Genomic DNA, 27,526 nt, shown 5'->3' on the forward strand with positions numbered 1-27,526 from the left:
GAAAGAGAAATAAACAAAATGGAGGTAAGCTGTCTACTAGATAAAGTTTTCAAAGTATAGTCATAAAGATGCTCATCAAACTCTACAGAAAAGTGGATCAATCAACTCTGCATGAACTTCAAAAAGAATCAATTAGAACTGAAGATAATGTAAGAACTGAAATGAAAAGAGTACACTAGACGGAAGCAATAGTAGATCAGATGATGCAGAAGACTGAATCAGTGATCAGAAGACAGGATAGTGGAAATCACTCAATTGAAAGAGCAAAAAGGAAAAAAATTTAAAAAGAATGAGGATAGCATAAGAGACCTCTGGGACAGCATCAAGCATGCTAACATTTGCATCATAGAGGTTCCAGAAGGGGAAGAGAGAGAGAAAAAGACAGAAAACCTACTTGAAGAAGTAATGGCTGAAAACTTCCCCAACCTGGTGAAGGAGACAAACTTCCAGGTCCAGAAAGATTAACCAAAACAGACACACACCAAGTCACATCATAATTAAAATGTCAAAAGTTTAAGATTACGAGAGAATCTAAAAAGCAGCAAGAGAATAATAACTAGTTATGTACAAGGGAACTCCCATGAGACAATTTGCTGATTTTTCAGCAGAAACTTGGCAGGCCAGGAAGAAGTGACATGATATACTCAATGTGATGAAAGGGAAAAGCTGACAACCTACATTCTCTACCCAGCAAGGTTAGTCAGAATTAAAGGAGATACTTTCAACAATAGAGGTAAATTAAAAAGAAATAAAGAAAATAACAAGCCAAACCATAAAATAAATAAACAAATAAAGACGATAGCTTCCCAAACAGCAAAAGCTACAGAAGTTCATCACCACTAAACCAGCATTAAAGGGAATTCTTTAAGTGGAAACGTAAAAGCTAACACTAGGAGTATGAAAATATATAAAAGAAAAATTTTCACTAGTAAAGGCAAACATATAATAAATGTAGTAGACTAACTACTTATGATACAGAGAATAAACCAATAGTTGCCAGAGGGTTGAGTGGTGGGGATGTGGGCAAAACAGGTGAAAGAGATTAAGACGTACAAATTTATAGTTATAATATAATTAAGTCATAGGGATGTAATGAACAGCATAGGGAATACAGTCAGTAACATGGCAATAACTTTGCACAGTGACAGATGGATACTAGATTTCTCATGATGATAATTTCATAAGGTATATAAATTTCAATTCACTATGCTGTATACCTGAAACTAATATACTATTGTATGTCCACTATACTTTAATTTAAAAGAGCTTTACATTCCAGAATGAAAAAAAGAGAAACGTGTTCATGGAAAGACTATCTTTTTTTTGAGTCCTGATACAATGTTGCAGTATGTCATTATGAAAAAAATTTAAAATAAGATTGTGTTCCTAAATTTATCTTTCCAAGAATTATATAATTCACTCCTAATTATCCATATTTCTTTTATATTTTGAAAAAAAAAATGAGACTTATTCTTATAGTGATTTATGACACTTGTTTTGGGGTAATGTACTCTATTTTGCCATTAATCTTATTTGAATGTACTTAGAAAGATAAACGGATAGGGTATGTTTATATTATTATGTAAATAATTTGGAGAGCATCCTTAAAAAGAAAACTCTATTCACTGGCAACCCTCCAATGAGTCCTCATCACTCCCCCTGCTGGCCACCAGAGCTCCTTAACAGACTGCAGCCCCTTACACTGGTGGCCTCCGTGAATCATGGCTCCTGGGACTCGCACCCTTGTGACTTAATCAATAGAAAGCAGCAGACAAACATGGTGCTCGTTCCCAGCTTAAGCCTCAAGCTTTGGCAGGTTCCGCCTTTGCACAGTTGAAGCCCTGAGCAGCCATGTAAGAATTCTGGCTACCTGGCTGGAAGGACCATGCGGGGAGGGGGAAGTCCTGTTGCCCCAGCTCCCCAGCTAAGCCTAGTCCCAGCCTACTCACCAGTTGAATGCAGGCTCAGCAGTGCCACTTACATGCCCATCAAAAGCCCAGCTAAATTGTAGAATTGCGAGCAAATACAATGACCATTGTTTTAAGCCATTAAATCTTGAGATGGTTTGAACATAGTAATTGATCAGTGAAGCCCTAACTTTTCTTAGATCTTACAGAGCTCCTATTAAGGTTTCTAAGTGGAATTTCTTACAATTCCATTTGTCACACCATCTTCTGCTCTAAATTCTTAACCAGTCAGGGTTGTCATATGTAGTTGTATGGGTTGTGCACTGTACCAGGGCACCTGCCAAGGGAGCCAACGGGGACTGCTTACCTATCCTTCACTGAAAGGGGACACTTTTTGTAAGTTACATGAATATGCTTTATTGGCTCCCTGAGCGCTGACAAAAAGTTCAATTGAATCAAATCCAAGTTTGTTGACCCGGTCCCCAAGCCTCCTTTAACTAACTGGCTGATGCCATCTTCGTCTCCCTGCAACTTTTTCCAACCCAATCTCTCATTATTCATCTCCAGTCTTCTCCCAGAGGGGTTAACCTACCTGTACCCTCAGACGTGCCCACTTTGCCTTCCAATCAGCAGCAGCTCCCAAACTGGGTTGTGCCTTCTAAGGGAGGATGCAAGCGCAGAACACCAAGCCTCTGTGTACTCGGGTGCCAGGACATTTTTAGCCTTGCAAACCCCAGAGGATTTGTTTGCTCACAGGCACGTGGTGTGTGGGGGTGGGGGTGGGGGATGGGGTGCCAAGCCTGTTAAAGCGAGCAGGGGCAGCAAACCCATCCGTTAGTCCATTTTCAGTCTCCAGATGTGGAGGGCAAAGCCCGGGGGCTGTGGGTTACTCTGGACAAGGGTCCGAAGGCACAGGACACTGCGTCTGAGACAGGGAAGCTGGTCTCCAAGGGAGATTCTTTTCCTCACAATTCATAGCACAGCCATAGAGCAAAACGTTCCAATATACTGTGCAAACGGACCAACACGACATGGGATACACATGGTTGAACGTTGTAATCTTACTCTTCATTAAATATTCAACACTGACGATTAGATCTCTTCCTTTTCTCAGCTTCCCTTCTTCCTCTGCATTCCCTCCTCCTTCAGGCCGCTTCTCCATCTTCATGCCAACTCATTGCTGTGTCCCTGCTGTCCTGTCAGGGACACAGCCAAGGGGTTTCTAGACCTGGATGAGTGTGCATATTGTTGTCTTTGACTCAGGATTCTTTATGGGAAGTGAAGGTGCAGCCTGGTGGGACTGCCTGGAGAATCATGTCCCCCTGCGCTTACCCCAGGGTATAGCACAGCAATAGTCAACATGCCACGTGCGGGAGGGAAGCGACTAGGTGCTCACCTGACTTCCTGCGGGAAGGGGTTGGACTGCCTGGCCCTGTGCCCTCTCAGCAGCAGGGCCATTCAGGACAACCAGGATCTCAGGAAACCCGGCGTTATTAGGGCAGCGGGCTAACAGAGCCATTTCCAAGCTGGTCATTGCTAAGGGTGGCACATCCCTGCGTGTGATCTCTACAGATACCCAGGATGAGAGGCCTGGGTGCAAAACTTTTGACTGGGACAGGAACTAGACAATCATATGCAGGATGCTACAAAATAGAAGTAGTAATATTCATTAGAAGCCCACTGGCAATGCTACTGAGAAGGCTGTGTGGTCACAGTTCCTGGGTTCCTCAGGGAGAAATCTGCCAGCACTTGTCCTTCTGGGTGCTTAGGTATTGTGCCCACGTGAAGCCAGAGAAATGGGCTGGATGGAGGCCCTCCAAGGAGACTAGTTTCTCACTCATCTGATCTAGAATTTAGGAAAGTCTCTTAACCTCTGCAGGTTCACCTCTTCATCTGTGAATTGAGGTTCAACAATCTTGGGTTTCTCTCCCAAGAAAGCCATAACGATACAGTAAATTAATGCATGTGGGGATGCTTCATCAGCCCCAAAGCACTCGGCAAATGTAAGGTGTAAATGCTTCCACATATCTGGGGTCATCGAACCACTGTGTCTGGGAGAATGCCACCGACACAGTGCACTCAGTACAGATGTATTTATAATGTCCTCTTATAGCTATATCCTAAAAGGAAGGTTATTGTTCCAGAACAGGATATAAACATTTTTTAATTTATTTTTTAATCACAGACCTCTTTAAATATCTGATAAAATCACGAACTAACTCTCTCTCTCTCTCTCTCTCCCTCCTTCCCTCTTAAAAAAAAAAAAAGAGCAAAACTGAGCCATGCTAATGCATACATCCAATAACATTTCACATACAGTTTCTGGGGGCTCTCAGCCTCCGCTACATCCACCTCAGCTTAAGATAATGCCTGTGAGAGACTTACAGGCTTCAGCTCTCTGAGCAAAGAAACAGACTGTGTAGGAAAATGAGTGCAACAATGATGCTTAGCATTTGCCTGAAAAGAATTCTAGAGGGAAAGTCCCGGAAATTCTAATGTATTCAAATGGTGCTCTTGAAAAAATAGTGTGTGTCTGATCATAACTAGTCTATTTAGCTCAAGCTGAAAAGAACAGGTCTTCCCCGAACATGTGCTACCCTCAGCTGCCTGAGGCTTTTATGCAGAAAGTTGTGGTCGGATACCTGAATCCTCCCATCTCCACAAAGGGCTGCTATCCAGTGACGGCTGAGAGATTTTGTTACGGCAGGTGAGGCGCCTGCAGGGCGCTCTGATGCCTGCTCAGGGCCCAGCTTATCGGAGATCTGCAAGCCAACTGCCAGTGGCCCTGGCTGTGTGCGCCCTGGCCCAGCTCAGGGGACTGGATTTTACCTCAAGCCACACACTGCTTTTGGTTGAGTGGTGTCCTTGCAAAGTAGGATTTCGTTTTGGATACAGGAGTTCAGGACCAGGGCTAGCTCAGCCAAGTGGAAACGTGCAAATTTATGCCAAGATCAAGTCAAATTGAGACCACATCCAGAAACGGAAAATGAAAAGGAAAGAAAATAGTTAAGCAGGAAAAGCAATGTCACGTGTTCCCCATCCAGCTGGAGCCCTCGATGGAGGAGCGCAGAGGGTATTTGCCCCAAATGGTGCTTAGAACCAGCCGGGCACTTGCTCGGCGGGCACTCATTACCTCCGCGGCTTAAGGCAGCTTGGTTATTGGGTATAAACGCCCACTCCCATGAGAGAGCCCCTGGTTGCCCGCCTGACTGAGCCGGCACTCGCTCCTTGGCTTCCAGCGACCAGAGGCCTCCTGGAAGGCGAGGCCGGGAGGCCCGCATGCTGGCTCGCCCACCCCCAGCGAGATCAAGTGGCGGCGCGGGCAGCTGGAAGGCGCCCACGGAGAGAAACCGAGCACCATGCTCAGAAAGCTGCACTCCGTCTTCAGCTCCAGGGCGCAAAGGAAGGCGGAGGTGGCCGAGAGTTCCTACTGCGAGGGAGGCCCCCCGGTGCGGCTGATCCGCAGCAGCTCCATGTACGTGGTTGGGGACCACGGGGAGAAATTCAGCGAGTCCTTGAAGAAATACAAAAGCACCAGCAGCATGGACACCAGCCTGTACTACCTGCAGCAGGAGGGCGACCGGGCGTGGATGTACTCTCGCACCCAGGACTGTCTGCAGTACCTGCAGGAGCTGCTGGCCCTGCGGAAGAAGTACCTGAGCAGCCTCAACGACCTGAAGCCCAAGCGCGCCCACTGCTCCTCCACCTCGTCCAAATCCTCCAAGGGAGGAAAGAAGGCCCCGGGCCAGGCCCCCTCCAAAGAAATCAAGGTAAGTGCCGCTGAGAAGTGCCGCCGAGATGAGAGTGGTTGCAAGAGCCGCCGATGCAATTTGGAAGCTGGCTCGTCCAGACACAGCTTAGTTAACGCGCACATTCCGAACAGCGGCTCAGCTGTCCTCAGAACTCTCCATGGCCACCTCCCTCCAGGGAGAACGGCTAGTTCCTGTTGATTTCCCACAGGGAGGCAAGGGGACGCGCCGCTCGCGGGGGCGCGGGGCGCCGTGCGGGAGGGCTGGGCTTTGGTGGCAGGCAGCAGCACCGTGTGGCGTGGGACGTCTGTCATTTGCTGCCCATTTCATGGATGAGATCATGCTTGCTTGGTGTTTGGGTGACAGCAAATCATTTCTCAACCAATGATTGTGGTTATTGTTATTACTGCAATCACATCTGAGAGTCCCAGTGGAAAGTGAAATCGTACGAACAAGATGTTTCAAATCTCTAGCTGCTCAGCCCCGTATGAATCAAGTAACTGCAGGCGTTGCTCCCTCAGGACCCCGCACCTGGGCATTGTGGGACTCGCGCAGCCACAGAGAGCGGCCTTGCTGGGCGGAGGCTGCAGGCCACACAGACTGAGCAGGAACTCAGTGGAAGAAATAGTGTGCATTTATCTGGTCATTTTTACCCTTCCCAGCCTTTGGATGTAGTACCTTTCTTTGAGCATTTCAGTGATACTGGAAGACAAGGGGGTAGTGGCTCATGAGTCGGACAGGAACCCCATTTCTGTATTTCCTCAAATTTTTGTTCAATGCTTGAGGTTTGAGGCTATTTTGTTATATATTTCCATTAATCGTTTTCCTGCGGGTGGGGCTTTGGGGGTTCACAGCAGGCCTGTCTTTCCCACATCCTGGCTGGTTCCCAGCGTGCCCTGCGGGCCATGCAAGCCCAGTATTGTTGAGTGACTGATTGGATCACTATCAAATCTCCAGGCCTGGTCATTCAACTGGTTTTAACTGTCAGCACTTTATCCCAGGTGGGAGCAGTTTAAATAATCAATTTAACTCCCGAAGTATGGCATGTTGGGGCCCCTACTCTTAGGTCCCGGGACTGAGCCTGAGCCAGCTAGCTGTAGGTTTGTGGGCCAGTCACCCGTTTGGGGGGCCACTTCTGATGACAGAGGGGGTTGCAATGACTTCTGGACTCCCTTCCAGCTTGAGTGTCCTGGGGTTCTAGGCTCTGGTTAGGGTCCCTCTGGGCACTATGTTTCCTGCAGAATGGAGTCCTGTCTTTGTAGAATGGAGCTCCCTTCCTCCCTGCTCCCTTCGTGGTCGGGCTGTCTGAAGACGAAGAGAGGGTTAAAGGCAGAACGAGCAGCTGTGGCCGAGCAGGAATGGCTGTGAGGAGGGTCACAGGCACAGTACAATTTCCTCGGGAGCTGCCTCTTACCATGGTGTGACCAGAAAGAGTTATAAAAAGGACTTCGAAGTCAGTCAGAACAAGGCCTGAATTTTAACTCTGTATCTGCAAGTGAAAGCTGTGAGCCTTTGTCAAGGTGAGTTTCCGTCTCTGAGCTTCTATTTCGGGAGTGTGCGAATGGAAATAAGAGTCCACCTTGTGAAGAGGAAGCAAGATCCTGCCTGTGATAGGACCTGGCACATACTAAGTAGTTCAGTGTTTACTGACCCTGGAATGTAAGGTGCAGCCTGTAGTCAATGGCTCTCCTTCATCGCTCCTAAAGCAAGGGCTGTCCGCTGGCGTCCTGAGGAACATCGGGTGCAGGCTGCGTCCTCCGAGGGCAGGCTAGCAAGGTGGCTTGTGCCGGCCTGGCTCTCTGCACAGCAGGGGCAGCGGCCCAGGAGAGCGCCTTCCTTCTGGAATGTCATCACCTTTCTGCATTGGTAGGAAATGATGTTCAAGGGTTAGGGAAAACAGCGTATTTTTTTCTTGACCCTCGGTTATGTGCTGAATTGTCTCCCCAAAATCAAGTTTCAATCCTAACACCTCAGAAGGTGATGTTTTAGGGAAAAGGGTGATTATAGATGTGATTAGTTAAGGTGATTGCGAATTATTAGGGTGGGTTCCTGATCCAACATCACTGGTGTCCTTATAAGAAGGGAAAATTGGGACACATGTACGCAGGGAGGGAGAATGCTGTGTGAAGACTGTACTTATGCTAACACACGCCAAGGAAATGCCAGAAGCTGGGAGAGGGGCCGGGGGCCTCCCTCCCCAGCACTTTCAAAGAGAGCACAGCCCTAGTCACACCCTGGTCTCAGACTTCTGGACTCCAGAACTGGGAGAGAATACATTTCTGTTGGTCTAAGCTGCCCAGTTTGTGGTACTCTGTAGTAGCAGCCCTAGAAAATGAATATACCCCTTTGTAGCATCAGCCTTTTTTCTTCTCAAATATTAGTCTAAACACATCTCTGTTTTAGCATTTATCATGTCCTACTGTGGCGGTTAGCTTGTGTATCTCGCCTGGTGAACTGCAGTGAGCTTGATGAAGCTAAAACAGTATCTTTGTCATTTTCTTAACCCAGAGCATAGTGGTGAGTACTTACTGGTCAACTTATGGATGCTTTATAGACGAAAAGCCTGCTGTCTTTCATGCTGTAGATCATGGGCGAGCTGGCCTTCATGTAGGGAGTGAGCAGTGTTCCCTGTGGTTCTGGACACCATGGTGACCCCTCCCTCCCTCCCTCCCTCCCTCCCTCCCCATAAATACCAGCTACAGAACCTAAGTTCCCCTGTCTCTCTTTAGGGGAAAGATAATGGCTTTTAAATGGTTTTGTTTAAAACTCTCAGTAAGAAGTAAATTTTAGATGCTGACCCAGTTTACCCAAACACACAACCAAAACAAAAGTTCTCTGTTTGATACTCTGATACTTTTCAAAGTGTTCTGTACTGATTTTTAAATATTGGTCATGACACATTAAATTGATTTCACACGCCACTCCTGGGGCAAGACTCAGAGTTTCTCACAGCCTGAGGTATCCCCACAGGTCCCGCTGAAATGCTCACACATAACTAAGGCATGATGCACTTGGGTGCCAAGGTGTCTGTTAGCCTCACTCCCAGGAAATGTGGAGAGCCTGGAAGGGCACCTACATGGGGTGATGGAAGGAGGAAGTGAAGTGAGCCTGGGGTTGGGGTGGGAAGACCCCTGGGTTCCCATGACCATGATGGGTCCTGACCAGGCCCTGTGGCAATCTGCTCTTCCATCAGGATAAGAGGGAATTACAAAAATGAATAAGACACACATTTTGCAACATTTTAAATCAAACCAAACACAAATTTCATATCTGAGGAGTTATGTGTCAGTGTTGGGATGGGGTGCAATTTGGGACTCATTGTTTAAATGACCAAATGTTAGCATTTCCAACACAGAGCAAAATTCATGTGGAGGAAGGATGGCATATTTGAAATAGTTCTGGAACTTCTGAACCTATAGGGCAAGGCCACCGGACTCCATGCCCTGGGCACCTGGGGTACTTCTGCCATCGAGGAGGAATAGTGGGGTCTCCTTCACACCCACCTCCCCTGCTCCTGTGCGGAAACCCAGACACAATTAGGGACAATCAGCGGTTATTCCTGACTTCTAATCATCCTCCAAACTCCGTGCGTTGAGTCCTAGCCCCACACTGCCGATGGAATAGCTGGGGCTCAGAGACATCAGGTGCTCTGTAAGGCTGTGACCTGATGAGGAGGGAGCCAGCCTCTATCCTGCCGGAACTCACACTCCTGTTCATGTATCCATGGCACCTTTCCATTGGAAAACATATTTGAGCTTGTGTAATATATCAGGTGCGGGAGCCTGCACCTCAGGGTGAGGTGAGGCTGCTTCATCCCGCACAGCTGGGCCAGCAGAGGCCTCCCCCTGCACGGATTCCATGCTCTGGCGAAGCTCCCCCACGAGGCGGCATGGCCTGGGCGTCTGTGTGGGAGAGACCTGGACCGGAAGCACCACAGACAGGCACACTTTAGGCCCTCTCCTCTCCACAATCCATGAGTGAAAATCCCTCCCTCTTGACACCTTCTCTTCACATGGCTAACTCTGATTCCACTTTTAGTCTTGATCTCCGTAGCGCTGAAATACTGAGTTTGTACTACCTCCTCTTGCACTAGGAAGAAAGCTGGGGGGACAGCGTGAGCACTGCTGCAGCAGGCACTTGGTAATGTGTCGGTATTGTGTCCTCAAATCATTTCAACAGAAATACGTTCACACGTCCCAGTTCATTCTTCGAAGTATCTGAGTGAGCCACACACCAGCAGAATAAGGTAGCAACAGAAGCTGGAAAATCAGGAGAAAAAAATCATCAACAGAAAATCAAAAGAATATGCAGATCATGCAGTTAATTCAGCTTCTGTAGATGAGCTTTGGATTTAACTCTGCGCTTTCTGGAAGCTACAATAAAAAGAGAGCTGGACTTGTTTCAAAACTCTGACTATCTGAGAGGAAGAACCATACCCATTAATTACTTAAGGAAAGTGAGATTTTCCCCAGATTTAAATTTCAAAATTCTCATATGAAACTTGATAAGGGAACCATGTGTGATGTGGCTGGTAATTCCCTCAATAATATTTTAGAAACAATTTTATCAATACATATATCACTAATTCATTCTTCATTCATCAACACATATTTATTGAGCATATACTATGTGTCAGGGACTATTCTGGATACTAGTGAGCAAGTCCAAGTCCCTGTCCTCACGGGTGATCCCTCTTGGGGAGAGTGAGGCAATGCACCAGGGCACAGAGTTTCGGTGGCACTGTCTCGGGGCCCTGCTGGGACAACCAACCAAGAATGCTCATCGCACAGGTATCAGTGGGGCCCAAGGAGTGGTACGTAGCTTCTGCTGGTGCCCTCTGGACCCAGCAGAGAATTCAGATGCCAGAGTCATGGATGGACCACATACCCTTCCAAGATTTTGTCAAAATCCTCTGACCATGAAGCTTATTCTATGAAAGAAAAATGCCTGTAAAAATTAAAAAGTTGTCCTAGGCTAGGGTGTTTCTTTCGATTTCCCCCTCCCTTCATCCCAGCATCTTGAAAAGACGTGTCTGGGACCTGGCTGGTGTTGGCCTCTGCATGTTTCTCCCTCACCTCTGGTTCCTGTGGTAATTTCTTCAAGATGCTGGGAGGGTCTGTGGGCTCCTCATGAGCATCACTTCTCTTAGCTAGGCTTTCTTTTCTTTTCTTTTTAAATAATGGCTTTAATTCACTTGCCATAAAACTTACCCGTTAAAGTGTATAATTAAGTGATTTTTAGTATATTCAGTGTTGTGCAATATCACTACTATCTAATTCCAGACATTTTCATCACCCATTTTAGCTTACTTTTTCTTGTTGTAGAAAAATAAACTTAATATAAAATTTAGCACTTTAAACATACACTTCATGGTTTCTTAAATGAGTGCTTTTTAGTGTCTCCAGATTACGGGCAATTAGGTTCATTACAGTTAATGAATTCTTAAGAAATTAAGTGGTTTTCTTTGAATGATTTTATATAAATTTCTTTTAAATTTAATGTATACATTTTCAGATTGCTAATTATCAGATAATAACCAGAATTCTTCATTCTAGACTTCTTTGAACTTTTTCAAATTTCCATTTATATAAACCCAGAATAATTCATCCAAAAGACTATTAAACCATCCTATATAATAAAAGCCTAATATGTTAAGTGTCTGGTCGTCCAGTCGGCCATTCAACCAATCAAGGCATAATATGCTAATGATATGTGAAGGCCATTCAACCACTCACTATGAAGTGCACTAACCACCAGGAGGCAGACAGTTGACCGCTCAACTAGTCGCTATGATGTGGACTGACCACCAGGGGACAGATGCTCTGACCGGTAGGTTAGCTTGCTGCTGGGATCTGGCTGATTGGGACTGAGCAAGACGAGCCAGACATACCCTGGAACCCTCCCGCAGTCCCTCTCCATCTGGCCAACCTCCCGCAACCCTCCCCAGCCCCGATCGTGCACCAGTGGGGTCCCTCGGCCTGGCCTGCACCTTCTCGCAATCTGAGCTGAGGGACCCACCCCCCCTCCACACACACACTCCCCGAGTGCATGAATTTTATGCACTGGGCCTCTAGTAATTAATATATTTTTAGAATGTTATATAAATATATAGTTTTAGAACTTTACATAATATATTGGTAATAAACTAGAAAATGAGTTCCTTAAGAGATCATGGGTGCTCTAAAAATAATTCATTTAGGAATTAGAAGAATCTATATATATAAAAACCTAAGTGACTGAACAACCAAATGACTGGTTGACTGGTTGCTATGATGCGTGCTGACCACCAGGGGGCAGACGCTTAATGCAGGAGCTGCCCCCTGGTGGTCAGTGTGCTCCCACACTGACCGATGGGTGCTCAGCTGACCGTTGGGCGCCAGACGCAGGGCTTACGGCTGGCCACTGCAGCCCGGAGACCGCAGAGCAGCAGCAAGCCTACCGAACAGTGGTGGCAGGTACAGTGGGGCCAGGATGAGCAGGAGCAGCAGGCAGGAGTGGCAGGCAGTGTTGGACTGCCGGTTTTGGCCTGATTCCCGCAGGCTATGCCGAGGGACCCTACTGGTGCATGAATCTGTGCACTGGGCCTCTAGTGTTTCTATAAAAGGTTTGACAATTATTAATTTTTTAAAGATATAAAATAGTCTTTTAAAGTAAAAGACTTAAAATTTATTTTTATATTAACCATTTAAATAATTTCAAAGTGTACATTTCAGTGGCATTAAGTACAAACACAATGTGGTGTAGCCCACCCCTATTTCCAGAACTTTTCATCATCCCAAAGAGAAATTCCATATCCATTAAATAGTAACTCCCCACTTCCCCTGCCCCCATCCCTCTAATAGGTAAGCTCTAGTCTACGTTCTGTCTCTATGAATTTGCCAATTCTAGGAACCTCATATAAGTGGAGTCATACTGTGACTGGCTTTTCTCACCTAGAGCAATATTTTCAAGGTTCATCCATGTTGTAGCATGTGTCAGAACTTCCTTCCTCTGTATGACTGACCAGTTTGGGTATTGATGGGTGGTAAAGAGGACACATTCCAGATTGTGCTCTGACTGACCACTGCTCCCTCACGGAGGACAGCTCCTCCTATTTTAAGGCCAGGTGAACCGGTCACCAGCCAGCATCCTCCCGCAAGAACTGGACCACATAAGAGAAGAGCCTCAGGGAGGCTGGCCATGGGGCCAGGGCTGGCCCAGGGAGGCAGTCCGGGGTTGGCTGCGGTGCCCCATGGAACGTTGCCCAGACGGTTTGGCCTGGACAGTTTTCGAGGCCAGGTTGCCAGTCTCCTGTGGATCACCTGGTTCTGAGCAGCTTGGATTCCTGATTTGTCTGCCGGGATGAAGTAGCTGCAAATGTATACCCCTCCTGCACCACCACCTCACCCTCCCTCTGCTCCAACTGAAGAAATTCACCTGCTACATTTTAAAAGAACCAGTGGAATTCTGGAGCATGCCTGCCAAAAGTGATTGCTTTTTATTTAAAGTAGTTTTATTCTGACAATAGTGAGCTTTCAGAATACATTTTTTTATAGAAGCCACTCAATCTTGTTTCATGAAATAAGACCATGTCAACAGCAAATAGAAGATTCTTTCTCCTCTATGGCAGGAGAGTCTGAATTCAACCTAATTAGCCACATATAATTGCATGTGGGAAGGGAAGCAGGTTCTGGATCTGTTTACATGGCTGAGAAATATTTTTCAGATCTGATGGGGAGACTTTATGCAAACACAGTGATATTAAAATGCAGGCTTTCTGTGAGCGTCAGTTACTGGGTGGGATGGAGTCTCTACCTCGTGGCCTATGGTTTGCAGAGCTGAAAGGCAGTAAAAATTCAATATGAGCTGCAAAGAATATTTCATGCTTGGCAGAGCTTTTCACAAGATGACGGACAGTATAAGAATGATTGACAACAGAGCATATAATTCCTGCAGCCCCTCTCAGACAGCTAGGTGGGTGATTATGTTTTCTAATCTATCTTCCAGGCACCTGCTGGAAGCAATATTTCCTCCTCCCTTATTCCTTGCCATCACATTCTGGTCACCTGGCTGACTTCCTGTCTTTTTTAGGCAGCAGAAAAGCACTTCCCCAGGAAGTCATTTCTCATGTCCACACTCTAATTCAGTAGATTTCCCTCCTCCCTGTGTCTGAGCCCCATCTCAGCACTCAGCACCCAGCACTCAGTACTCAGCACACAGCACTGTAATGGTCAATTCATTTGCTATTTCTGCTACTGGTCATCAGTTCACTGTGTGAAGGCACCTTGTCTTATTCATCGTTTTATCTCCAATTTCTAGCAAGGCTCCAGGCACATAGTAGATGTTCAATAAACCAATAATCTGAGAAGCTCCAACTATAATTTAAGAAGGAAACTTAGAAAGTTTGATGGAAGATTTGGAAAAAATAATAGGTCTGTTGTTTCCAGTGAGTGGAAAATTATCTTTTATTTTTAATGAAGTAAAATACAGTTTGAGTATATTCATATGCAATCAGGTCCTGATAATTAAAACATCCAGTCTGTAATGGATCAGAGTTCACCACTCAAAGGACACTTTTTTAGGTAAACATTTTTTTTCTAATGATAAAGTTGCATTTCTTCATTAGGTAAAATTTGTAAAATACAGAAAAGCATACAGAAGAAAATAAAAATAACTTAGAAACCTATCATTCAGAGATAATGACTATAAAATATGTAGGTATATTTTATTTCAATCATTTATTTTCTGTACTTTTGCATATTATGTATATTAGGAGTGCCAGATAAAATAAAGGATGTCTATTTAAATTTGAATTTCAGATAAACAATAGATTTTTTAGTATAATTATGTCCATTCAATATTTGGTATGTATTTATACTAAAAAATTATTCATTGTTTATGTGAAATTGAAATTTAATTGCCATTCTATATTTTTATTTGCTAATTTTGGCCATCCTAATGTATGTATATGTATAAATTGACTAAATTTGGTCCATACCATATACTTTTTATAATCCCTTTTCTCAGTTAATATTTTATATTGTCGGTTCTTTCCCATCTCATGAACTAGTTTTTGGAAAACTCAAGTTCTAATGGCAAAAATTGTAACAATTTACAGTCTTTAAACAGTTGTTAAGAATTATAAGTACATACATCTTACTCTATGTCTATAAGGCATTTTTAGCAGTGATTCCTGCAAGTGTGATTAATGGATAAAGAATAAAAGGTCAATTATTTTTAAAGATTCTTCTTTATATTGCTTTCATAAACATTTTAAAATTTACACTTTCATCAACAGTGTGTTAGAAAGTCCTCTTTTTTAACTTTAAAAAATTATATTTATTGGGGTGACAAAATTGTATAGGCTTCAAGTGTACAATTCTATGCTACATCATCTGTTTATTACATTGTGTGCCCACCACCTGGAGTCACATTTTCCTCTGTCACCATATATTTGACCCCTTTACACTTTTCAACCCCCTCCACCTTCCTCCCCTCTGGTAACCATCATACTGCTGTCTGTGTCCGAGTTTGTGTTTATTTGTATTGCTTCTTCATTAGTTGCTTTAAGTTTTACATTCCACATGTGAGGGAAATTATATGGTTCTTGACTTTTTCCATTTGACTTGTTTTGCTTAGCATGATATTCTCAAGATCCATCCATTTGTCACAAATGAGAAAGCCCTTCACATTGCTCCTTATCATCACCAAGTATTGTCATTAATTTTAAAAGTTTACTGATATAACTGCATTATTTTATGTGCTTTTCTTTGATTATTGCTTGAGCAAAGAATGACCCTTTTATTTTATTAAACCAATTTTTTATTAATGGATTGCCCATTTATGTCTTTGTAAATTTTCTTTTGGCTCTATTAAAGATTTATTATTGACTTATGTAAAATGTTTTTATACTAAGTATATGAATACATTGTCTGCCATGTATGTTAAAAATACTCTAAGTGGGTGGTTCTCAACCTTGGCTGCACATTAGAATCACCTGGGAATCTTTTTAAAATGCTGATTTCTGGGCCTCATCTTCCGGAAATTCTGTTTCTTTGTTACTAATGTTGTGGCCTCACCCCATAACAAAGAAACAGAATTTCCGGAGGATGAGGACCAGAAATCAGCATTTTAAAAAGATTCCCAGGTGATTCTAATGTGCAGCCAAGGTTGAGAACCACTGCTCTAAGTTATTATGTATCTTTTAATTTAATTTGACATTATCTGATGTACAAATACTACTGATGTTTGTGTAGTCAAATTATCAATTTTTGTCTTTGATAGTTCTTCCATTACTCTCATGCTTAGAAAGTCCTTCTATGCCTCAAAGTCAATTGCATATTTGCTATTTTTCTCCATTTTTAATAGTCCCATGAAAATAAAACATCCCAATTCTTTTGTCTATCAGCAAATTATTTTGACATGTAGTGGGAAGTGAGAATTCAAATTGAATTTTTCCCAAATAGCAAAGTCTTCCAACACCACTTATTGACAAATCTATCCCTTCTCTTATTGGATTGTGATGTTTCACTTATTGGATGTAAATATTTCATACTATGTTTCAAGGGTGTTAATTCAATTCTATCAGTTTTGCTTCTAATGGTTTGATAAATGATAAAAAAAAATTTTCACTCAGTGTTTTGTTGAAGTGAAATGACCATTTAGATGGCGTTTAAGAAGCGGAGTTACCAGGTACTAACCACAACAAAATGACCTGAAGATTATAAAGCTGGGAGATAAAAGATGAAGCCTATCAGCCTGCGAGTTTAGAGCCTCTAATACCAAAGACAGAAGGTGTGTAGCTATGCTTCCTAAATGGTTGTAATGTTTTGACAGGTAATACCCAGGCTTAGTTATACTAGAGTTTGTGACAAACTTCTCCCTTCTTTTTTATCTTTTTGAGCTGATTTTTTTCAGCTCCATTATCTGCTTCACTGATTTCCAGCCCCCTCAGCTGTGGCCAGTCTACCATTTAGCTTATCTATTGAAACTTTGTATGTGGGTATATGTATGTGTGTATTTAAGTTTCAGTGATTATATCTTTTCCCAAGTTATTTCTCATATCTACAATTCTTGTTTCAATAACTCACATTATTTTTTCACAAACTCCTATTCAACTATGGATACATATTTTCTTAGGTGTTCTAAATAAAAGGGATAAGGTAAATATCTATTTGTACTTGGCCTTGAAAGTCTATCAGAAGGATGGTAGAAGGCCAAGTGAATGAATTAGTCAGAGCTTTCAAGGTTTGTCCTTAAAATCTTCTTTTAATGATATTAAATTGCTTGTTGCTAAATTTAAGCTGTTTTGCCTTTAATTTCACCTAGCTGATCCAAGAGAAAATGATCCCTTCAATCCAGGCTATCTCAATTATATTGACATTCAGATTTCCAGGTATAATTAGTTCAAGAGAGTATTATCAGTACTCCATAAAGATAAGGAGTACATGCACAGCCAGTTTGTTCAGCTGGTTGGGCATGGTCCCATGCACCAAGAAGTTGCCAGTTTGATTCCTGTCAGGGCACATGTCGGGGTTGCAGGCTCGATCCCCAGTAGGGGCATGCGGGGGTAGGGGTCAGCCCATCAATTACGTTTCTCTCTCATCGATGTTTCTATCTCTTCCTCTCCTTCTCTCTCTAAAAATCAATAAAAACATTTTCTTTAAAAGAAATATAAGCAGTACAGAGTTCTCAAAATTTGCCAAGTTAAATCCAAAAGTATACATTAACAACATGCAAACTGGTTGGAAAATGTAAACATTAGGTAATGGCATGTATACAGCATATATTCTTTCACTCAACAAATATTTATTACTCCATACCAGCCCTCAACATAGGTTCTTGACATTCATAGATGAAAAGATAATTCATCTGCCCTGACACAGCCCATACTATAATCTGAAGCTGCAATTCTCAGCATCACTCTCGGAACCACACTGGTGTGTTGGGGTTCCTTGGAAGAGAAAGAGGTAGAAGTGTAACCAAGAATGTTGGGAGTGTGTGTGTGGTACAACTTGTCTCAGGTGTACAAGGGCTGGCAGTGAGCACTTATCAGCAGAGTATTTTCTGTGAGTGTTATTTGCCAAAGCTGCCTCAAAGAAGAGGTTAAGTACCACTGGTCTTCTCGGGGCTATGAAGGTATCTGTTCACACGGAGCAGGACACGAGCATAGAGAAAAGGTGCCTGGGACTGTTTGCTGCAGTGAGTAGGCTGGCCCTCTGAAAAGGTGAGGAAGGTTGCCAAGTAGGAGGCTAGGTGTTTAGTGGTGTTCCTCTTGGCTTTGGGTGGGTTTAGAATGTCCCCCTAGCCTAACCTCTGAAAAAAATATTGTTGTTTACAACTGGAAGTTTATTTTGTAGAAACCAAATCTCTTGCAAACAAATACTGACAGACCCCAGAAGAAAACAGATTGGAGAAGGCCAGGTACCCATAGGTCAAGTGAAACCAGTAGGAGAGCAGCTGATATGAAATGCAGAAAAATATCACAAACTGCTCTGGGGGACTCAGAAGCTAAAGTGAGAAGTAAGTGGAGTTTGGAAAAGTGCAAAGATTTCCATCTGGGCAAAGTAATCTGAGACTCAGGCCTAGAGTGAGGGGGTGGGACAGGGAGGCCTGGAAAATGATAACCCTAAGGCCATGAAGGTGAAATGTGAAAGGCAAACTGGAGTGGAGTCGGCAATGCAATACAGATGCTTTCAGAGCAAGGGCCTTCCCCGTGGGGCTGCTGTGGGGTTGATGAGGCAACATGAGCTCTGTGAAACCCAGGCCTCACCAGGGCAACAGGCTGCAGGCTGCGTTACATGCAGGCTTTCCAAAGGAGTCTTTAAAACCTTCGGGCTAGAAAAAGTCAGGTTGGGAGGGAAGCAATACACTTTTACCTGGAGTTCTGAGTTCAGCAAGGGAGGACTATTTTGGATCTCACACAGGGGTCTTGATCACTGACCTCCCATTTTATACCACAACGTCTTTGTTAAGTAGATTTTCCTCTCATATTAGCCTGAGCCCTGAACCTTGAGCCTCAGTTGATGCAGTCATTGTGCTAGTGGTATCTGTGAGTGTTGACCAAGAGAATGTCCTTGTAGAGGTGAGAAAAGGCCATGGAAGCTATGGGAAGGCGGAAGAAGGTAGACTCAGCCATGGTCCCTCCCCCATCTTGGGTCCCTCCCCCATGCCTGGTGGCTCCGCCATGGCCAGTTCTCTATTGAGTGGTGGTTCTTAACTGCTGTGCGTTGGAATCACTTAATTATCTAAAGTAATTGGTCTGGGAAAGGGCCAGGTATAGCTATTCTTTAAGAAGAATAGACCCAGGAGATCCTGATGTCTAGCTGGGATTGGGCCGGACTGTCATAGAGTCACCCCAACAGGGTTAAGAGGGAGGCATCCCTTTACTGCCTCCCAGGCCATGCGCTTAGGCTTGGTCAAGGGCTGGTGTTTTCATTTACAAGGAAGGAAGGCTGGACTAAGTAAGGAAGGGAATCCATTGTTTATTCATTTACATTTATGTATATCCCTACCTCATTTCATGAAGGGCATGGAGAGGTTGGAGGGAACTGCTGACACAGGTTTGTATGGGTCAGCCACAAATAATGTCACCAGAGTGTCCCAATGTCTCACTCTCAGCCAGACCAGGATCCAAAAGCTCTTAATAGAAACAAATTTTATAATGCTAATGTACTGCCTGACTCAACAGAGACCCCTGAAGTGGGACCTAGATAATGGGACTCTTCATTGTTGTCAAAGGAGCTTGTCAGTGTCTCCAGGTGTGCCCAGGAAGGCACTCTCTACTAAGCATAGTAGAAGGGGCAAGGCATGGGAGAGAGACCTGAGTCTTGAATCCTAAAGCTTGAAGTTTTGGAAACAACCAACATGTTTGAATATTTGGAATAACTAACAAGTGTGTGGCTGAAAGGGCCTTGCCCATCAGTGTTGATAGAGCGTTCAGTGGCTAAAGTGGTTTATTTTTTTAATTTGTGAGGATGTTCAGGAGATTCATAAGAGGCCACAATAAAGGGCTTATGTTAAATTAACTAATGGTAGTGTGCTTGTTGTTTTCTAGGCCTTTGATAGTTAAAACACCAAAGAGTCTCTTCTAAACCCTTCTAAGGGAAAGTAACTGCTTGGGGCTGCTCTTAGCTGATTGCCGAAGTCTACTTCCTGGAGGTGTTGAGGAATGAGCAGCTTACATCAATTGGAGGCTGACCCAGATGAAAAAGAATGTGATGCCCACATGCAAGCCTGAGATGCTTGTATTAAGCCAAACACTGATGGTAGTTGCTCCTGGAGACTTTGAGACATCTTCTTCATCCAGAGATGGATTTTGAGATGCAGAAACCTATGCACCTGGCATTCCTCTTAAGTAATATTCGTTCTTCCTTTGCAGCTCAGTCCAGATGTGTGGCTTTCTTCAATCTTTGTTTTTCTCTCTTTCACTTCACAAAAATAATCTCTGAAATGTTATGTGTGATGGTAGAATAAGGAAAGTGGTCGCCATGGAGAAGAAGCTGTCTCAGCCAAGTCTTTTTTTTTTTTTTTTACATTCAGTATTATTTTTATTAATTTCAGGTGTGCGTCATAGTGGTTAGACAATCATATACTTTACAAAGTGTTCCCTCTGATATTCTCAGTACCCACCTGACACCATACATACCTAATACAATATTATTGACTATATTCTCTATGCTGTACTTTATTTTACATCCTTATGACTATTTTGTAACTGTCAACTTGTACTTAATCCCTTCACCTTTTTCACCCAGTCTGGTAATGATCAGTCTGTTTTTTTTGTATCTATGAGCCTGTTTCTGTTTTGTTTGCTCATTTATATTGTTCTTTAGATGCCACATACAAGTGAAATCATATGGTATTTGTCTTTCTCTGACTGACTTATTTCACTTAGCATAATACTTTGTAGGTCCATCCACGCTGTTGCGAATTATGAGGTTTCATTCTTTTTATGGCTGAGTAATATTCCATTGTGTATATGTATCACCCCTTTTTAATTCACTTGCCTATTAATGGGCAGTTGGGTTGTTTCCATATCTTGGTTATAATAAATAATGTTGTGATGAACCTAGGGGTGTACCTATTCTTTCAAATTAGTGATTTGGGTTTCTTCAGATATATATACACAGAAGTGGAATTGCTGGGTCATATCAGCCATTTTTGGTAGACGAATGGGAGTCAGCCAGATGAGACAACCACGGCAGAGGGACCAGCAAGAAAAAACACATGGAGGATAAAAGAATATTGATTGCCTATATTGATGAGCCCTCCTGTCATTTGACTGCAGGTAGGATGCCTGGTGGCCTGGCCTGCCGTGTGCGTAGAGACTTTCAAACAGTCCTTCATCAGTCCTGCACCACCCTCCCAGCCCTGCTGTATCTGGTGTTGTTAAGTCTGGAGCATTTTCAGTTCCCAAGGTTCAAAATGACCCCTCCTCAGCTGCTTCCCCACCCAGGAAGCTCTGGAAGGCCAGGCCCTCTGCTCTATTACATCAATGACCTTCCTTCCACTGCTTGCCAACTGCCAGACGCTTTTGGAACTCTGTCTTTTGCTGATGGCCTCTCACTGTTCTCTTTGTCATTGGAGTTTCTACTTTCCTCCCTCCTTGCTTTCATTTTAGTGAGCTCTTTGAAGAGGGAAGGATGACTTCATTTGGATGGCTTTCCACTTTTAACAAAAATGATTTAGGTGTATATTGTGGTTCTTCAATATTTTCTGTTAAGAAAAAAATTCTTGGTTTAAAAATGTTTTCTAATAGTACAAAATACATATATTTCACCAAAATCTTGTACATACGTTTCCCAACATGCTAGTCTGTAATTAAATCATATTTATTGTTAATACCATCCCACTTCCAAAATGCCCATATAAAACAAAAGAACTCTACACCTCTACACATGGTCAAAATAGCCCAGGTTAACACATATTGTCCCTTTTGAGTTCTCTATTTTCTAAATTCCTCAGGGAACTTTTCACTGGTTCATGGTTGATTCTTGTGTGGTCAGCTCCCTGTTGAAGTTTCTGTGGTGCTTGAACTTCCATGATGTCAGTCACTTGTGACCCTTGATGGGCTGTTGTGATGATGAATAAGATCCTGGAGGAGAAGGAATCAGGACAGAGCCCAGAACCCAGTTAGGCACTCAGTATATTCTTATTAACTATACTAGAGGCCTGGTACACAAAAATTTGTGCACTTGAGACAGGGTCCCTCAGCCCGGCCTGTGCCCTTTCGCAGTCTGGGACCCCTCGGGCGATGTCCACCTACTGGCTTAGGCCCGCTCCCCGCTGGATCAGGCCTAAGCTGCAGTCGGACATCCTTAGCACTGCTGAGGAACCCTCTCCCGCCTCCACCACTGTGCTGGCAGCTGGCAGCCTGGCTTGTGGCTGAGCAGAGCTCCCCTTGTGGGAGCGCACTGACCATCAGGGGGCAGCTCCTGCATTAAGCATCTGCCCCCTGGTGGTCAGTGTGTGTCATAGTGACCAGTCATTTGAAGTGGTTCTGCTGTTAGGGTCAATTTGCATATTACCCTTTCATTATATAGGATAGAGGCCTGGTGCATGGGTGGGGGCTGGCTGGTTTGCCCTGAAGGGTGTCCTGGATCAGGGTGGGGTAGCGCTGGGGTGCCTGGCCAGCCTGGGTGAGGGGCTGAGGGCTGTTTTCAGGCTGGCCACACCCCCTTCAGGGTAGGAGTCCCCCCTGGGGTGTCTGGCCAGGCTGGGTGAGGGGCTGATGGCTGTTTGCAAGCTGGTCAAGCCCCCCAGTGGGGATCCTCATCCCATGGGGGTTTGGCCAGCCTGGGTGAGGGGCTGAGGGCTGTTTTCAGGCTGGCCATACCTCTTCAGGGTGGGGGTGTCCCGCTGGGGTGCCTGGCCAGCCTGGTGAGGGGCTGATGGCTGTTTTCAGGCTGGCCACAGCCTCTTCAGAGCAGGGGGGTCCTGCTGGGGTGCCTGGCCAGCCTGGGTGAAGGGCTGAGAGCTGTTTTCAGGCTGGCCACAGCCAGCTGGAAATAGGTACCTGGGATTTACTTATCTTCTGTAATTGAAGCTTTGTAGCCTTGAGCGGAGCTCAGGGCTGCAGGGCAGGTGGGAAGCTTGGCTTCCTCCATTGCCGGGGGCAACTCAAGCCTCCTGTTCACTCCATCTTTGTGGCCACCGCCAGTTTAGTTGGGTTAATTTGCATATTCGTTCCTGATTGGCTGGTGGGCATGGCTGGTGGGTGTAGTGAAGGTATGGTCAATTTGCATGTTCCTCTTTTATTAGATTAGATATTTTATTCCTTGCACTTTTCAAACAATGATACTAATTTCTTTTCAATTTATTCCATGAATTGGGCCCAATTTTGTTCACTTTAGGCACTGACAACTTTTAGGGATTAGTTCCAACATATCTTGTCCTCTCTTTCCTGCTGTGAGCATCTTATCGCCTACCTAAGGAACTGTATCATTGCCTAACTGGGTGTGCATCAGCAAGGAAGGGCAAAGAAAAACTAAGTGTTTCATCTGATGGTTAATAACCATCTGTGACCAAGAGAGGCCGTTCTTTTCATCCTTTCTCTCTCCTTCCTTGAGGTAATTGAAATCCATTGACCTATAGCAATGTAGGTGTGGAGCATCTACCTTCCTTCCACAGAGTACTTATACAAATTTCCCTTGTAAACCCTGTGGATTTATAACTTCACACACATTTAGTTTCAGTAACATTTAATTCTATTCAGCAGTTATGACTAACATGTGTGAGGACGCTATACAGTTGGCTCAAGCAACTCTTTCTCCTCCCCTTCACTTGCAGCAGAAAGCAACCCCCAAGAAATACTGGCAGTTCAGCGCGGATGTGGCAGAGGCCATCGCCTTCTTTGACTCCATCATCGCAGAGCTGGATACAGAGAAACGGCCACGGACTGCTGAGACAGACCCCCCAAATGAAGATGTGGACTTTGATGGTGAGTGCCATCCCTGGGGGCAGAAGGTGGGTGGGTTGTAGTCTCTGAAGAGGACTTATAAGATGGGCTATCAGGAACCCTACCTCCCCATGACAGGGAAACACATCTGCAGGCCAGAGCCTGGCCCTGAGCTTGTACTTCTCTTGGGGGTGCTTTTCTTTAGTTGTCTCTTCTGCCACTGTCTCAGCCTGCCCCTTTAACACCTGAGGCCATATTTGGGCAAAACCTCCTTTCCTGTGGTCTGTTGCCACAGCTGAGACAGGGTGACACTTTTGTAAGAGCCCATGAGCTAAAGTAATAGAAAAATGGTTAAATGAAGGCGTTGGATAAGGAGTTGCTATTAAATGGGTATAGAGCCGTGGTTTTCAACCTTGGCTGCACATTAGAATCACCTGGGAATCTTTTTAAAATCCTGATTTTTGGGCCTCATCCTCCGGAAATTCTGTTTCTTTGTTACTAATGTTGTGGCCTCACCCTATAACAAAAAAACAGAATTTCCGGAGGATGAGGACCAGAAATCAGAATTTTAAAAAGATTCCCAGGTGATTCTAGTGTGCAGCCAAGGTTGAGAACCACTGGTATAGAGTTTCAGTTTTGCAAGATAAAAAAATTCTGGAGATCGGTCACTTAACAATGCAAATATACTCAACACTACTAAACTGTTCACTAAAACATGGTTAAAGTGGTAAATTTTACGTTATTTGTATTTTACTACAATTTTTTTACAAAAGAAAGAAAAGAGGGCAAACAAATTATATTTGAAAATTTAGCTTCTGACTCTCCCTTAGCTAGTGTGGCCATGGGGCAGCACCAGCTGTTAGACACAACTCTGACCCTTCCCCCACTTTGTCATCCCTCTGCACCCCTCCCCCCAGCACTACCTCTGTGGCCCTCATAAGCCAGCACACCACGAGGATGTGTAGGGCAAGAGAGGGCCAGGGAGCTTGTCCAGGAGCCTGGAGAGGGAGCGGGGTGAGGACTGAGGGTGACACTTTTCTCCCTGTCTAGGTATGTCACGGCTCTCTGCTGGTGGAGAGCAAAGAATTCAACCATGTACATGAGTTGAGCCCACTTTTAAATTCCATTGCTCCAGTTTTTTAATCTTTGACTTGCCTTCCATCAGGTAATTAATGATGGTTTTATTTAGGTCTCTCTGAGATATCAACTTTTGGCACTAATACTAAATTGTTCTTAATTATTTAATTATCAAAACATTATATTCTTGTTCTTCTGGCCTTGATTGACCTTAATCTGTGAGGTTCCTGTTCTCACTGAGTTCTGTGGAATTTCCCAGGTTACTCCTGCTCTCCAAGCGCATTGTACCCTGCAGGGCAGCTGTCTGCCCTCCTCTCTCACAAGCCCCTTCAGTCCCTGACAAGGGCTGGCCCACTCCCGGGGAGTCAAACCTAGGAATCCAGGACATTGGTGAGAGGACAACAAAACCCACTGAGGACAAGTGTCATCTCCATAGTTGTTTTGAAAATGGCTTTATGGTTTTTCTCTAATAATAATTGTAACATATTATAAATCAAATGAGTAAATAATACATCAAAGCATAAAGAAGAAAGTAAAGAATATGGTCTGTAATACTATTACCCAGAGATAGTAATCACTATTAACATTTTGGTGTATGTCTTTTCAAAAAGGTTTTAAACAAAAATACAGACTCACTTTATTTTTTTAAAACAAAAATAGGATCTCATCTGCTCTTTTCACCTAAGAATTTACAATACAACATTGGCATCTTTCCAAGTTAGTAAATATAGACCTATGTTCTTATTTTTACATATTTTTTAATTGATTTTTAGAGAGAGGGAGAAAGGAAGAAAGAGGGAGGGAGAGAGAGAGAGAGAAACACTGATGAGAAATTTCAGTCAGCTGCCTCCTGCATGCCCCATACCAACCCAGGCATGTGCCCTGTTTGGGAATCAAACAGCGACCTCTTGGTTCAATCAACTGAGCCGCACCCGCCAAGCTTTATTTCTTCTTTTTAATTGACACACACTTTTCCATTGTATCCCTACACCATAACTGCGAAGTCAAATCAGCCCCTTTGCTTGGTTCTCCAGTCCTTCCTAGGAATTCACTGCTGTGCATATGCATTTGTTTTAAGTTCTCCACCCTGTTCACGCTCTCTGTTGCCTCTGCTCCTCCCAATGGTGAGTCCTCCTTTCCAGGGACCTTGTTTCTCTCTTCCAGTGGCCACCAGTTCCCGGGAGCACAGCTTGCACTCCAACTGGATCCTGCGGGTGCCACGCCGGCACTCTGAGGACATGGCTGTACACACCATACACACGACAGACGGCCAGTTTCGAAAAAGCACGGAGCGTAGGACCATTGGCACTCAGAGGAGACTTGAGAGGCACCCCATTTACTTGCCCAAGGCTGTGGAAGGGGCATTCAGCACCTTGAAATTTAAGCCCAAAGCCTGCAAAAAAGAGTAAGTGCTTGGGCCACAGAGTATAACCAAAATGTTTTCATGTCCTCCAGACTCCTGGGATTTTAAGCTGCCTTGACCCCCCATCCTATATGCTAAAAATTATTCTTGTGTATTTTTTTTGGATGGAAGTCTTAGTTTAAAAATGTTTTCTATTATATACACTAGCCTGGTTCACTGTTGTCACCACTCCTAACTGTTGCTTCAGCTCTGGATCTGCCTCCCTTTCCTTCTGGCCTACTTAGTCCTCCTGCTCTGTGCCATCCTCTTTCCTTGTTTCCCCTAAATGCCACAGACACACTGCGTACTGCACATTTTTAATGAGAGTTTGGGGTTGAAGAGTGCATAGCACCGAGCTGGAACCAACATCAAACCGATCAGATGCCCTGCCTTAGAGAGGCATTGGCCAGGCTCAGGGGGAGAACTTCTTGCTGGCTGGACCCCTCTTGTCAACATTTCTCAACCTCTCTCTCTCCAGGTCCTTCTCTCCCAAGACTAGTGACCATCTCTAGCCCCAAATTCCTGTGACCTGCTCATTCAGAGCAGTAAGTGCTGTCTTGCTCTGGCCAACCCAGGCCACACTGGGGAACCCCACCTTGGGGTTCCATCTACACTCATCCACCCATCTCTTTGTTTTCACAAGAGCCATTCAACTCTGGTGGATTCAGGGGTGCTTCTAAATAGCATTTTCCTCCCATAATAATGAACCACGTACAGAATGTATTAAAACCGAGGCCCAGCCCTCATCACCCACTTTCTCCTTCAAGCCCAGCTTGAGGTCCAGCTGAGGTCCATTCACAGTCCCCATAGTAACACTGCTTTGTCCTCCACGAGGCCCAGCACTGGGGGAGTATCTAATGGCCTCCACTGGAGTGCTAAATCAGAGCATCCCTTCTCTGTGCAGCTGGCCAAGCCAAACGTAACCTCCCTGCTGCCTCCCTCCTTCCAGCCTGGGGAGCTCCAGACGGATCCTCTGCAACTTCTCCAGAGAAGACGTGGAATGGGATGCGGAGCTCTTTGCGCTGGAGACGCTGGCGTCTCCCGGGGAGGACTACTTCGAGACAGAAAACCCCAAAGGACAGTGGCTGCTTCGAGAGCGACTCTGGGAACGGACAGTGCCCTGACTCCAGGCCCTTCAGCCTGGCTCAGGTTGGGTCCATGAGAAGCTATCTGCTTTCAGTACAGAATGGGGTGATTGGTAGAATTAACAATAGGAACTGTAACAAAGTCAAGTCCATGAGCACTCTGCTGGTGCCCAGTTAGTGCCAATTGTACCACAGCCTCCCAGAGGACTTGCTTTGCAAACTTCGGGAGCTGGTCCTTCCCTACACAGGCAGGTTAGCTGGTAGTGACAGCCTGGCTGGTCTTTAATAGCAGAAGGACTGGAAGGCCTTGAGTGGGAGTGTCCAGGCTCACTCCCTGGCTCCCCTGGCCTGTTCTAGCTTTCCATGCATCTGCCAAGTGGCTGCTAGTATCATGCTTTGTACAGGAAGTAATCTCACACAGGGATTTC

The 27,526-nt window shown here is 44.6% G+C and overlaps 1 protein-coding gene across 1 annotated transcript; it reads left to right on the plus strand.

The window, feature by feature from the left end:
- Positions 1–5,266: 5,266 nt before the first annotated feature.
- C2H13orf42 (chromosome 2 C13orf42 homolog) lies at positions 5,267–27,137 on the plus strand. Its single transcript, XM_059681070.1, has 4 exons — positions 5,267–5,677; positions 23,429–23,576; positions 25,776–26,016; positions 26,963–27,137. Exons 1-4 carry the CDS (start codon positions 5,267–5,269, stop codon positions 27,135–27,137), a joined length of 975 nt encoding a protein of 324 aa, XP_059537053.1.
- Positions 27,138–27,526: the final 389 nt, after the last annotated feature.

Source organism: Myotis daubentonii, chromosome 2, assembly GCF_963259705.1.
Source record: "Myotis daubentonii chromosome 2, mMyoDau2.1, whole genome shotgun sequence".
NCBI lineage: Eukaryota > Metazoa > Chordata > Mammalia > Chiroptera > Vespertilionidae > Myotis > Myotis daubentonii.